Source organism: Pygocentrus nattereri, chromosome 29, assembly GCF_015220715.1.
Source record: "Pygocentrus nattereri isolate fPygNat1 chromosome 29, fPygNat1.pri, whole genome shotgun sequence".
In the NCBI taxonomy this organism is placed as follows: Eukaryota; Metazoa; Chordata; class Actinopteri; order Characiformes; family Serrasalmidae; genus Pygocentrus; species Pygocentrus nattereri.
The window spans coordinates 19,309,469-19,323,816 of NC_051239.1; the positions used below are offsets into that span (position 1 = coordinate 19,309,469).

At 40.8% G+C, this 14,348-nt stretch overlaps 1 protein-coding gene across 6 annotated transcripts in view; it reads left to right on the forward strand.

Annotated features, from left to right (window-relative positions):
* The window catches only part of LOC108443672 (ERC protein 2), a 308,529-nt gene that overhangs the window by 204,519 nt on the left and 89,662 nt on the right, over positions 1-14,348 (forward strand). For all 6 annotated transcript variants that reach the window (XR_005129963.1, XR_005129967.1, XR_005129964.1 and 3 more), the window contains one exon: positions 13,236-13,388. Coding sequence is in view for 1 of the 6 variants with exons in the window: in XM_037536284.1 (XP_037392181.1) it covers positions 13,236-13,388 (153 nt within the window). In the remaining 5 variants the exon portion in view is untranslated. The remainder of the gene's footprint in view (positions 1-13,235; positions 13,389-14,348) is intronic.

Genomic DNA, 14,348 nt, shown 5'->3' on the forward strand with positions numbered 1-14,348 from the left:
AAAACCAATAACTACTGTTTGAAGTGTATCACAGAGAGCGATGAATGCCAGTGACTACTGTTAGAAGCCTGTAATGATGATCTATTAGTATGAGTATGAGAAGCGCTCAGAGTATTGTGAGGCAGATGAAGCAAGGTCTGTGTACCTTTGTACTGCCAGCCATGATAGCACTGTTTGTACTATCATATCTAGTTTCACTTATCCACAGAAAGGCAGTGAACCATCATCTTCACTCACTCATCTTTTTTCCTTTGGTCCCTGTGTGGCAATTGTTACTTTCAAAATGCCCACAGCTGGGCAGTTCAATAGCCATAGCTCACCCTCTCTGGATTAGTAAGCAGTTACATTCCAGTCATTGTCATTAAGCCTCTGTTAGTGTTTAGGCTATGACCTGGCCATTGATTATATGACGCATGTAGGTTTAATGAGGTATAATAAATCATTAGGTCACAACAGACCACATCAGGGGCTTTGCTAGTGGCTAATGCTAACGAGGCTGAGTCAGGCTGAATACTGGGAAAAGTGGAAATATATGTACGCTGCACAGATGCCTGCTCTGTTTGCTCATGGCTCTAACACAGCAAGCAGACGCTACACGTGACTTTCAGGGCAGACCTTATCAAAATTGGTCTCACACTCAACAAACTAGCCGTCCATTAATGAAAAAATAACATATCTGATGAAATATCTGTAATAATAAGCTGATACCATGAGCTGAGTTATTATCACATGCTCTCACATGCAACTGAATAAAAATGTACCAAATATTAAATCTTATTTAGCCAGGACCCAGCTGTTATTAAACGTCCGCTGATTTAGTGAAATTCAGATTAAGCACCTACTGCTTGAAAGTTGCTTATTTTATTCTATAATTAAAACCTGAAACCACTTGTTTCTGAAGATTTAAATGATGTCATGTACTTATATCAGGGATGGGGACTCGAGGTGGTCTTGAGACTCGACATTAACTGACTCACAATTCAACTCAAACTCAAGACACATGAAATTTCATACCGAGAAATCAATGCAACTAAACAAAACTGATTAATACAGGACCACCGACCTTTTTTTCAAGCTTGTGTGTGTGACTTTGCCTCTCCGTTTTGCTATGGTCATGCACAGTCATTACTGTGTTTATGTTCTCTCATCACTGTAATTAGGTTCTCAAAGGGCTCAAATATGGCTTTAAATATTGAGGCTTTCATTGCTGAAAAAAACTTCAGTCTGATGGACAGAATGAAGCCCTAAATATGTCGTTTAAAAGGAAGAGGCAGAAAAACAGTTGTAGTATAACTATCATGTGGATAGCAAGTATGCTAGCTAGCGCAATAGCTATGTTAGCTGGAGTTTTAGTAAGTTACACATCACTTTCCTTTCAAACTTATTGAAACCTCTGCTGAATTAATTATTAATTAATTAAATAATTAATTAACTATTACATTCACTAGCTAGCATACTTGCTGTGCAAACTGCACACCGACCAATCATTTCAACTTGTTTTGCCTCTTTCCGTTAAACACCTTATTTACTATGTGAGGGCTTCAGGTTGGTCCTTCAGACTGAAGGTTTTTATATAACTGAAGGCTCTTTATTAAAAGCCATGTTGAACCTGTCACTTGTTTGGTAGGGATGCACTGTATAATACAACACCTTCAGCTAATAAGTAGACTAAACTTAAACTTTCTACTAAAGCCTCATGAGTTGAGAATTAGTCTTGCACTCTGGAGATCCGAGACTTGACTTGGACTTGCATGAAGCAACTTGTGATCATCTCTGGATTCTTCTGTTTATTTAAATATTGAAAGTTAAGTCTCTTTCATTTTTGGCTGTAAAATGTATCTGGTTGTATCACAAATCTCTTTTTAAAAATTAACGTGATAAAGTACTTCTGTACCTTTAAAATAGCCCTGCTTGCTTTCTTGTGGCCTGCACTGTATACATGGTTAGTTTCTGTGTAGCCAAATATTCCCTCTTAACTGTATATGAGCCTGGAAATTCAGGGTAAAAACCAGACCCACACTTTCCTATACAAACCCTTACTCTTGTCATCTTACATGAATCCCACAACTTTAGATCAGGCAAGTCTAGATATGCATACAAGTAGACACAAACTCTTCATCACATACGTGTACAATGCCTTATGGTACAGCTGTGTGTTTTGCAATGATTTAAAACTGCAGTACTTTCCACAACTACGTGCTTGGACAAACAAAACAAGTAATGCAAAGCAATCCTGAATAACATGTTTATTTTCTAACAAAGTGTAATTGAATATAAGCTGTACATTTTTAACAAAAAAGTAATGCATTTGTGATCATTAGGGGTGTGCAGCATATTTTCTGCAGATTTTATTCACTGGGTATTTCCGTTCTTTTAAAAATTCTTTCATGAATTAATCACTGAAATGGAAATCACAGTGGATATCGCCACATCCTGAAAATGAGTGAGAGAAATAATCTTAAAGATTTGTGTCTTACATTCACTGCACTTAATATATAAACTACAGTATTTACTTGCAAACCCAAAAGTGGTACAACACTGGGAGATTGCAGGTTGGCTTCTCTGTCTCTGTGACCAGCAGTTCAAGAGATCCTGACAGGGCTTGGGCTCTAACGACGAGTAGGATGACTACCCATCTCTCACTGTGAAGCTAGCCAACTCAGGCATCTTTTGCCTGACATAACCAAATTGGCCATGTCCTATCTGGGGAGGATTTTAGGTAATACCCCCTTTGTAAAATGATCAATTGGTGGTCAAAAATGGGGTAGTGGTTAGTTATCATTTTTGGCACAGAAATTGCATACCAGTGCATATTAAGTGAAAATATACTGATCATCTACATGTCCATTGTAAATACAGAGTAAACCCACACTGCATTGAAAATGAGCAGTACATTATTAGTACAAGTGAGTGTGAGACTTTTTTGAAAGACCACAATAATAAAGCTTGTCCCACCAATTATGTCCAAATGTGAGAATTTAACGATGAGAGAATATTCTGTCACATCACACAAAAACATGTATTTTAATATGTTTTGCTGAGCTTATACCCTAGACAAAGTATAAAATCATGCTTTCTGCTGTTAGGAATAGTTTACTGCCTGGATTATGGGATTGAAGAGTGTCCAGTGTTTGTATATATCTGATTATGACCAGATGTACTATGGCATGCAATTACTTTTTATCTACAGTTTGATGAATAATATGAATTTGAATCCACAAATCTTGCTGGAGTGGTGTTTTGGCATACTAGAGGAAAAGTACACTATTTTGGATTCAGCAAAAATGTTGAATGTTTATTGCTTTCTTGTGATATTCATGTTAAGGCAAAATGAACTTTGCACATGGAAGTATTTGGTGACATTTTTCTCTCTGTCCTTCTCCTTGTCTTGCTGTTTCTGTGGACACACACACACACACACACACACACACACACACACACACACACACACACACACACACACACACACATCAGTCCGCACTTTGTAGTGTAGCCTGTCAGCCATTAGAAGAAATGCTGACAGACATCTTGACCAGGACCTGAGTAACAATTCAAGGTCAAATACTGGAGATCTCCATCTCCTCAGCACTCATCGCGCACACACACACACACACACACACACACACACACACACACACACACATACACACACACACACACACACACACTGTGGCAGAAAGCACAACATACTGTGGTAATTCTGTGCTGATTCAAACTGGATTGGAATCAAAAGAGGTCCTTGAAAAGGATATTTTCAACATTACAAATTAACCTTGACGAAGAAACAGAGAGAAAAGAAAAACTACATTATTCCCAGACTCCTGCCACTACATCCCAGAAATGGACTTAAATGTACTTAGAGAGGGATCAATACCATTTTTTCAGACAAAGTATGAATACATGTTTATTACTCGCTGATACCATACTGAGCAACCTAAAATAAAGCAGTTGTTAGTGTGAATTGGTGCAATAAACCTTAACAGTTACATCTTTCAAATCTAGCAGATTGTGAGTGTAGTGCACTAGCTAGCTTTTCTTTGATAGTTACCTTGGATGGAGTGTTGCAGTGAAGAGGAGCAGGTTTTGTTCCACTTCAGAAAAAAGTGCTTCTGTAAAGCTGTAAGTAAAGGACATTTTATAGTTTTGATCCGCAGTCTGTTTCTTTCAGCAACAGTCTCTGTAGCACAGTGACAGCATGATCAACATTTGAGGCTAATGCATTGGAGGAGCCTATGTTTTGTGTTGTTGGGAGTCTTTTGACTGGTTTGCTGATTAAGCTGTAGTTGAATGTCCTCTAATCACATACTGTATGCTAGGCTTTAGGAATCTTGTTCTTTGGTGAAATATCAGTTGAATAGTTAAATAGACTATTATGTATGTACAGATACTACAGTTTATATAGTCTCACTGTATTAAAATGCTCAGTCTGACTGATATACACAGCCTCAATGTGAAAGACAGCTCTGTCTAAGGACAATTATCAGTAAAGGTGTTTCATTTAAAATAACACACTGTGCACCCGAGTGCTGGACAGACAGGCTGAGAAACTGATCAGAGAACCTGTTTAGTCTAACAGTGTAAAGTCAGCATATATCGTCACTGACCAAAGAAAACAATGTATCTCCATTTTTGTCGATTTTTGGTTTTCTACATCATTTCAACACAGTAGTTGTCCTTTACATTGTGCAAAAATTTTATGACACATGGACCAATTAGAAATGCTCTAAAATCACTCGGAACAAAATCTTTACTTTGACTTACGAGTGTTTTGCCTTCTCATTTTAAGTTACTATTTTGGAGGTACGTGTTTGTTATTGGATAGTGACGATATATGGTATTAAAAATGTCTACTGTATTCTTTCACGTTTATTCACCAGTATTGGGGAAGTGATTTTGTTTGTGTGTGTTCAAAAATAGGCTGAAAGAACATTGTGCTCCTGGCAGGAATATGCCAGTGCGGAATGTTCAAAGTGTCCGATGATTTTGGGTCCAACTGCCATGGGAACACAAACACTTCCAGCTGGAATCAGGTTTCCACTTCCAGGAATCAGGGAATTTGGCATCAGGTGGTATCAGATGTTTCAACCAGTGCCTTTTTGTGATGTCAGTTGCAAGTAAATAACCGCTGTATCGGCATCTACGTATCCCTACTTGTGCTAAAGGAAAATGGGCTTTTGTTTGTCTCCTTCTGGATTTTGGTTCTTCTGGCCATGTGCACAGATGACCATAAATGAACACACATCATAGACTGCATCCTCTCTATTTGTGCTGCTACCTGCAGAGTGGGTGCCCATAAATCAGTCTGAGTTTAGAGTGTTCTGCCAGTCGCTGCTCTGTGATAGATGCTGGCTGGAATTCCTGCCTTTGATGTTGAAGGCAGATGATGGAGGCGGGATTCCCCAGAGTGCTATTTCCTCCTGCATTGGACTTCTGTACTGCTGTAACTGTACACTGTGCATGCGTGTGTGTGTGGGGATATGAGTGGTGTATGTCTCTTGTTTGCATGAGGAGTGGACAGTATGTGTATCATAGTATGAGGTATTTTAGAATAGTAACAATAATAATAATTTCAAAAACAATAATGATAATAGCAATTTGAATAATACTTATTTTATAGCAAATATAGGATTTAAACATTTTACATCAAATCAAAATTACAGCAATTTCACAAGATCTTCTAAATGAATACAGCATACAAGGTTTGCTCTTAATTCTCATCATCTAAGCCACAATTATCCTAGATCAAGGGAGAATCTCCAAGGATCGACAAACCCATTACTGGACATGAAATCTAATACTGCTTGGGAAGTCAACGAGTGCGACAAAGTGCGAGTGCCTGATACGCGAACAGTCGGGTATCTGCCATTCCCATCTATAACAGTTTTATCAGGGATAATCAACACTGCTACACCTCTAGTTTTGGAGTTGAATGTTGAATGAAAAACATCCGCGATCCAGTGGCATTTTAGCTTAGCGTGGTCACTATTTCTAAGATGTGTTACATCGGAATTCAAACGTTTTAAGTGGGTTAGTTCCCTAGAGCGTTTGACCGGATTGTTTAACCCCTTCACATTCCAGCTCAGAGATCTCATAACAGTCCTATCTTGATCATTAGAGTTAGACATAGTGCTTATTTATAGAGTAAAAGCTGTAATGTGAAAGTAGAGAGAAGTACCAGCTAGGAGAGAATTTTTTTTTTAATTTAGAAGATAAAAAAGGTAACCACCCAACTATAACTATAACCCCAACACTGCCCTCTAAACCCAAAGTGAGGGCTAGTGTTGTAGCTCAAGTCTGAGCTGATTATGAACAGGCCATACCCCCGATAACACAGCATGAGAGCCAAAAAGAGCCCCAGCAGAGCAGATGAACGGTAACAGCGACTGTAAGAGTGCACGTGAAGCCACTTCCACTTCTAAATTATTATGCCTTTGCACACCCAGACCTGTAGATGTGCCTCCACATATGCTACTGTATGCCTCAGAATAAAGGGTGAACTTAAAACACCCTTGACTATAATAAAAATAACAAAGGTCAAAGGACAACTAACAAAAGTGAACCACCATGACCGGGATAACCTATACAAAAAATGCATATAAGCTCAGATTGATGCAGCCTGACCAAGGTGTTCATTGAAATGTGAGGGCACAGTAATAAGGCGGTTGGTTGGTTAGTATAGTGGTTAACACCTCTGCCTTCTATGCTGTAGACTGGGGTTCAATCCCCAACCAGGGCAAGCACCCTACACTATACCGATAAGGGTCCTTGGGCAAGACTCCTAACGCTGCCTTCGCTCACCTGTGTAAAATGATCAAATTGTAAGTCACTCTGGATAAGAGCGTCAGCAAAATGCCATAAATGTAAATATAAGGCCAGAAAATGAGAAAAAAAAGGGTCACTTATAAGGATCAACAGTCCGTGTTATGGAATGGGTGAAACGAACATACCCAGTCCACGCTTTACTTGGCTAACGGGGAGATAAAGCCTTTGGCTTCATCTGGAGACGTGAAGAGGTGTTGCGTGCCGTTATAGGTGATCCGGGGTCGGGCGGGAAATAAGAGGCTATAGCGGACCCCTTCCACATCCCGCAGCAGCTTGCAAGCCTTGTTAAATGCTGCATGGGCCCTCGCAACTTTGGCAGTATAATCAGGGAAAACCAGAAACCTCATGCCAGACAAAGTAATCCACTGCCATTGCCTGGCTCTCATTAAAATCTCAGCACAATCAGAGTAATAGTGCAGCCTGGCCACGATGGGACGTGGGATGTCACCTCTTATTGGAGCCAGAGAGCAATGAGCGCGGTCAACTTCAGGAGCTTTGTCCAAGTCAAAGGCGTTCCGCAGCAACTCGGACACTGCAGAATGGGTGAGCTAGAACGTCTCCCCCTCTGGGACCCCGACGATCCTAATGTTCTGGCGGCCAAACCTGGACTCCAGGTCATCACATTTAGCTCACTTCCTTCATTAAAAACTCCACTTTAGCCTGCAGTGCTAACACATCCCCTGAGTACGTGGTCAGTGAGTGCTCCATTTCCGACACTGTGGATCTCAGAGTAGAGACCTCAGTCTTCAGAGCAGTGAAATTGCGTATAATTTCAACCTTCATGTCATGTAAGTCGGACTTTATCACTGCCCTCAGCTCTTTGGCCACAGCTTGCGCGATCTCAGATTTCAGCGTCTCAATCGAAGTCAGGTGCTCAGCCGCAGGGTGGGTAGCGGCACTCGACGGCGAGGCTGTGTTTTGGAGAGCAGGCCGTATATAATAATGCACAGACCCACTCAGATGACTTGAAAGTTGAACCTTTTTAAAATGGTTCTGTATAGCACCAAAAGGGTTCTGCTATTGTTGTGATGTCAAGTATGTAACCTTATAGGAAAGCAAAACATCAGTTAATGTAACTTAAATACAATACAGCTTTAACAACTTTAAAAAAACGTAAGCACAAAAAAGTAGTTTTGAACCCTTTCTATTAGTCCGTTCACCCTAAAACACACACTCTATGTCTCTTCTCTCTCTCTCCCTCCCTCTCTCCCTCTCTGCCACCACCCCCCCAGCAGTTTAGGGTCTCTTGAGGATTCATCGGGGATCTATGAATGCAGCCAGCACTGTTTATCTTTTTGAATATACACTCTAGTGATTAATATTGTTTTATGTGAAACCATGAGCCTTCAATAGGTTTATTTACCCTTGGCCTTGAGTAAGAATGCATGACATCACTGTTCCCTCTAATGTCTGCTGGACACTTCATTTCTCACTCTTCATTAAGCAGCAGAGGCAGGCACAGCATATGGCTTGCCCTAAGGCATTCAGTTGCACCTAACTTGAATGTCTTGCCTTCTAAAGAAGGACATAGTCTTTACTCGTTATATTTGGTTCATGAGTGATTAAAATTGGACATGTGAGAACAGGTTACGCCAAGAATATTCATGCATATGCACACACAAAGCAGGAATTCTAGATTGACTTTAATTTACAAAGCTCAGTTCTAGAAAAGCTGGGGCAGTAGGATTGTAGTACTTAATTTGTGGTTTCTGTCTTCTCTCAGGGTAAGGTGGCCTTAGAAATGGTCAAAACCAGCCAAGTGCAGTGCCTCCATCAGAGGTAATTGAATTGAATATTGAATAAACCTTTAAACAGAATAAAAGCCTCCAGTACTGAATTGTGGGTCTGCCATATGTCTGATGAGTGGTGTGTGTAATGCTGCACATGCACAAGAAGACGCTTGCGGATCTTAAAAACGAAAGTTCCTGGTCTGCTCTCTCACGTTGACCACTAGACTGGGGATGATAACCAGAGGTTAAACTAACTGTGATCCCCAGTCTCTCCATAAACACTCTCCACACTTGAAAGGTAAACTGAGCGCCTCTATCCAATATAATGTATTCGGGGATGCCAAACAGGCGAACTACGTGGTTAAACAGACATTCAGCAGTTTGTAAAGCATTAGGTTGTCGTGTAAATATACTGAAATGTACACCTTTGGAAAATCACAGTTAAAATGCCAGTGTAACCATCCGATACAGGCAAATCGGTAATGAAATCCAAACCAATTTGCAACCAGGGACGAGAAGGTACAGTAATGGCATTAGCTTGGCAACGGGCAACGTACGTGGTGTTTTGCATTGTGAGCAAGTTGAGTAGGACGCTATGACTCAATGAATATCAGCGACCATACTTTTCCACCAGTATTTTGACAACAACTGGTGAGTGTGAGTTTCTCCGAGGTGAGAGAAGAATGGGCCCAAGTAATAAAACAGTTGTAAAACGGAGTGGGCACAAATTTTTTGTCACTAAGGCACGAGGTGGACGGTGCATTGTGACTGTTATATTCCTCGATATCTGAATCTATTTCCCATCGAATAGGAGTGAGTATCACTTCGGGTTCTAAAACGTGGCATCTGCTTTTGTTTTACGCAAACCTGGATGACAAGACGGCCCCTACCCCCACATTAGAAGCATCAACCTCAACAATAAATGGTTTAGAGCAATCAGGGTGAGCTGAGGTGAAAGTATCTTTAAGACGTTTTCAAAGTGTTCTATGCCTGGTTATTCCTCGTCAGTCTCTTGGCACCCTCCTTTGGCAGAGCAGTGAGCGGAGCTGCGGTAAAAATTTGCGAACCCAAGAAATCTGTAGTTCTTTCACAGTGGTGGGCACAGGCCAGTTAAACTGCGAACACAAATTTCCCCAACAGCTGAGTACATCATTAATGAAAGATTGGAACACAGAGGGTGAGTTTCCCAGGCCGAAAGGCCTAACAAGATACTCATAGTGCCCCCTAATGGTGAGAAAAGCAGTCTTCCATTCATGACGCTTTTTAATTCTTTTAAGATTGTAGGCACTACGCAGGTCAAGCTTGGTAAAAACCTTAGCCCCCCGCAACTGCTCCAGAGTGACTGGCACTAAAGGAAGGGGGTAAGGATATGCTTTAGTCATATTGTTTAACCCTGTAGTCAGTGCATAGACAAAGTCCTCCATCCTTCTTCTGCACGAAGAAAAGTCCTGCAGCTGCCGGAGATGTGGAGGGATGAATGAACCCTTGGTCTAGGGCTTCCTGCACATACTCTTCCATGGTGACTTTTCTCAGCCTGAGTAAGAGGGTAAACACGAGACTTGGGAGGTAGTTGATCATCAAGGAGTTCAACAGAACAATCAGTCTCTATGAGGTGGCAATTTCATGGCATTTTGTCAAAGACCTCAGCAAGATCAGTATATTCGGGAGGAATGTGATTGTTAACAGCAGGACTCTCCACAGACGTGGAATTAGCACTAATGGTAGGGACTTGCTGACAGTTCTCAAAACAATAAGCGGACCGAGACAAGATTTGTCTGTGGGAATAGGAGATATTGGGATCATGCGTTTTCAGCCAGGACCTAAAATCACAGCATAGTCAGTGGTTTCAAGCACAAAAAAATAAATGTCCTCAGCATCTAGAGCACTAACGTTCATTTTAACAGGTCATGTTTTGTGAGTCATGCTCCCGAGTCCAGTAGTTCTGTCTCAATCCCCAACTTGTTCAGCAGACCAGCTTGGATGAAACTGTCTTGGGCCCCCGAGTCAATTGAGGCTGAAATGACAATAGATGTATTTTGGCAGAACAAGGTAACAGGAATCAGAAAGGATTTGCTAATCATGGCAGGTTTACAACCACTCACCACAATAAATTCCACACGCTTTCCTGGGAGTGGAGCATGAGGCCTCAACCGGAGGCGGCAATCACGTAGAACATGACCCCCTTCTCCGCAGTATAAGCACAGACCCCCATATAGCCTGCGTAAGCGCTCCTCCGTGGACAGACGGGAGGTGTCCACTTGCGGAGTTCTCTCAGATCCACCATCTTGGTTGAGGCAAGGTATTCTGTAACGCTGCACAAGCTCAAGAAGAAGCTCGTGGATCTTAAAAACGAAGTCTGTTTAATGAGAGAGGCATCAGAATGAAACACAGTCTAGGGGTACATCCATATTCAAAAGCCAAAACCAAACAAGAGTGAAAAACCAGAATAGACCAATAGACATAGGCCGTCAGAGCAGAAGGGCAAATCCAAAAGAGCAAAATCCAAAAACGGTCAAAGGGTTCAAAACGCAAGTCAAGGAGTCAGAGAAAGACTGCAGTCCAGGAAAATACCTCGCAATGAGGAGAACAAACCAGAGACTATTTAAAGCCTGAGACAAACATCCACAGGTGAATGGAATTGGAATTCAGGTGACCAAGAACGAGGCAGTTGTGTGTGATTGGAGGGAAAGATGACCACCTCAGGACTGGACCATGTTAGGCAAGGGAGGGGAATCCGGAAGCGTGACGGTGTGTCAGAATTAAGATATTTTGCTGAGTTTTTTTTCTTGCATGTTTTTTCTGACCCTTCATAGACAAGACCACCAGGCTTGTGGTCCCCAGGTTATTTGAATTTGACCCCTGCTTTGCATGTTTAAATTAACATCTGTTTGTTGCTGTTTGGGAATCTAATCGATCCCCCTTTCTTCTTTTTTCTATTCTGAAAATATCTTAATCTGGTCTTGCTTTTATCTCAGCCTCAGCCACTCTGGGTCTTGACTCGTGTTCAGTTATTACAAAGTCTAGGCCTTGACTCTGACTCGCCTGTAGTGGTCTTGACTGCAACACTATGGGACAGTATGTGCATTGCAGATGAAAACAGAAAGCAGTGACACGTAAGTAAGTAAATACACTCTGACCTGTATTTAAATGAAAACAGTCTTAAGACAAAGATATTTAATGTTTTACATGTTTACAAGCTTTATTCTACTCCTAAAGGAGTCCTTAAGCCAGTTTACACCAAGAGCATCAAGGCCTACATGGCAAACAGCGTCATGCATGAGAAACAAAGTGCTTGGCCGCCCACGTTTCTGTTTTCTTACAACACATTGTGTGCAAATATTTTTATTAATCAACAGATCTGCAGTAACAGGCTACATTTAAACAAAATGCTGAATGCACTCTTCAACGCTGGTGGCATTGTAGTGTTTTATGTGTGTTCATTTTTATATAAAATAAGAAACTTCAAAGCTATATTGTTTTTTTTTATTGCTGTATTTTTCACTGATGCTAAAAAAGTCTATGAGTCTATGTTGGCCAGATATTATGTCGGGACATTTGTATGTCATAGTCTAGCTTCCTGAGACAAGGACAGGAGTATTGTTACACCACTTTCCAGGAGGCAGCCCTGCTGTGTGCTGTTCTGGTATAGCCATCGTTTGTGATTCAGCAAGTCATAAGAAAGCGCAAGGGCAGCTTCTGCACCCATAATACATTACCCCCATCACTTACTGTCTGAATTACTCTGCAGAGAGCGTCTTTCTGAAAGCCAACCCAGTCTGTCATTTATCCCTTAACGGTCATGTCATTGCATGGCTCATAAACTTTTATACGAACTTTAAAAGTAATATTTAACCTCTGCACCACAGATGCCAGCACAGGATTATGGCATCCAAAAATTCAGTCGTGGTCGAGCCTCCAACACTAATGGAGCCATTCCTTTCCTCATTTTTCACTCATTCACTTGTCCACTTTATCGTGTTTTGATTTCATTCCTCTGTTCTGTTGAGATGTGTTCAAACTCTGGGGATAAGCTCTGAAAGACATACAGACGAAAGGGTTTTCACAGAGATATAACTAAACAGTCTAGCTCTAATTTGTTTGATTTGACAGAAATGTATGTGTTGCAGTGAAAGGACACCAGACGCTGTTTCAGAACAGATTTGCCTGGCATGCGGTTGATTGTTTAACAACCATTTCTGACTGAGTTGATCGCTGGATGATAAGTTTTTTATGTTGTCTCCCTCTAAAGCCTTCTGGCACATGACGTTAACCAAAGTCTACGGTTCCAAATGCATATTTGTGTGTAATTTTAATCAGTTTTAATCAATGATAGGGAAAATTACCCTCATTTATCACGTGCATATGCATTTTTTATGCAGTGGCCAGGTTTGTGCAGTTAACTCTCCCCCAGCAGAAATAATTTAATCCAATTAATATGCAATTGCGAATGTGCGCCATGTCCAAGAGAATTACGGTATTTTTACTAGACGTTGCAGCTCGGCCAATATATTGCCTGTCATATTTCATAAAGTGCATGGCTTTGAGAACTCCTGAATGCGTCACACACAAACCCTATTTAATCGTTTTAAAATCTCTGCTAAAGTCAGTCAAAATGTTTATGTTCCTGAAACTGTTGTTATGGAAACAGGGTGTTAATACTTTTTTTTTCCCTTTAAATCCCAGACGCAAAGCAGGATGAAGCTCATTGCAGAGAATTATGAAGATGGCCACGTTCATCCCCACCATTCTCATCACGCTCACCCGGGATACACACACCACCGCGGCCCACCAAGAGGACCAGCATCACACGCCAATCACAGAGCCCAGATAGAGCAGGTGCGAGACACAGATGTTTATTTTTACAGTCTTCTGGGGCAACATCAGTTAAACTCCTTGATATTTCAGGCTGTGTGTCAACCCACACTTCAGTCGATCTGTCCGTGTTTCACCCACAAATGGGTTATTTCATAATTACTGTTGCTAGGTTGGACAGAGCCTTACAGAATGAGAAAGTCTAGTGCACGACTGTGCAAGTTAATAACTTTCAGATCATTTGTAGCGCACTGGAAAGCTGTAGAAAATCAGGAAATGTTCAGAATGATGAATGGAGCTGTGATTCTGAAATAACTCAAGTTATTATAGAACTACAATTATAGTTCATTCATAATTACATTCAGAATGCCTATTTGAAAGGAACAACAGAAAGTTATACAGCCTTGAAACAAAGGAAAAGGTATAACAGTTTAACTGAAGAAGTCAAATTCAAATATAAGCAGATTTGAAACGGACCACCTTAACGCCTTGGACCAAACTGGTCAGCTTTCGTCATAGCTTGTGTGCCGATGAGTCTCAGGCGAAATTGATCTGATCACTGGCTTATGCACAAACTTGTGGAGTCCATGTCAGCTGAAGCGCACACTGACGATACGGAAAAAAGAGGAGATAACAGATACTGCAAACCTCTGAAATGAATCTAAACATAGATTGGTCTTTTCACTTAAGTTGTTATGTGAATATCATTTGTAATTAAAAACGTTGTATTGCATGAAAAAGGAATGCAAAATCAAAGCATGTTTAGCAGTTCCACTCTTACATTTTTTTATCTGTACATATCCTTAATGTTTAGTTTATAAGACTTAAATAGTTGCTTTTTTTAGTTGAAAAGGTGTAAATCACTATACATTCTGTTGTTTGTAATCACTTGTCATATTACTAATAGCTCTACAGTAATAATGTGTACGGTGGGTTTTTATAAGAGTGTAATAAACTGGACTCCCAAGCGTGAACTGGAAATGT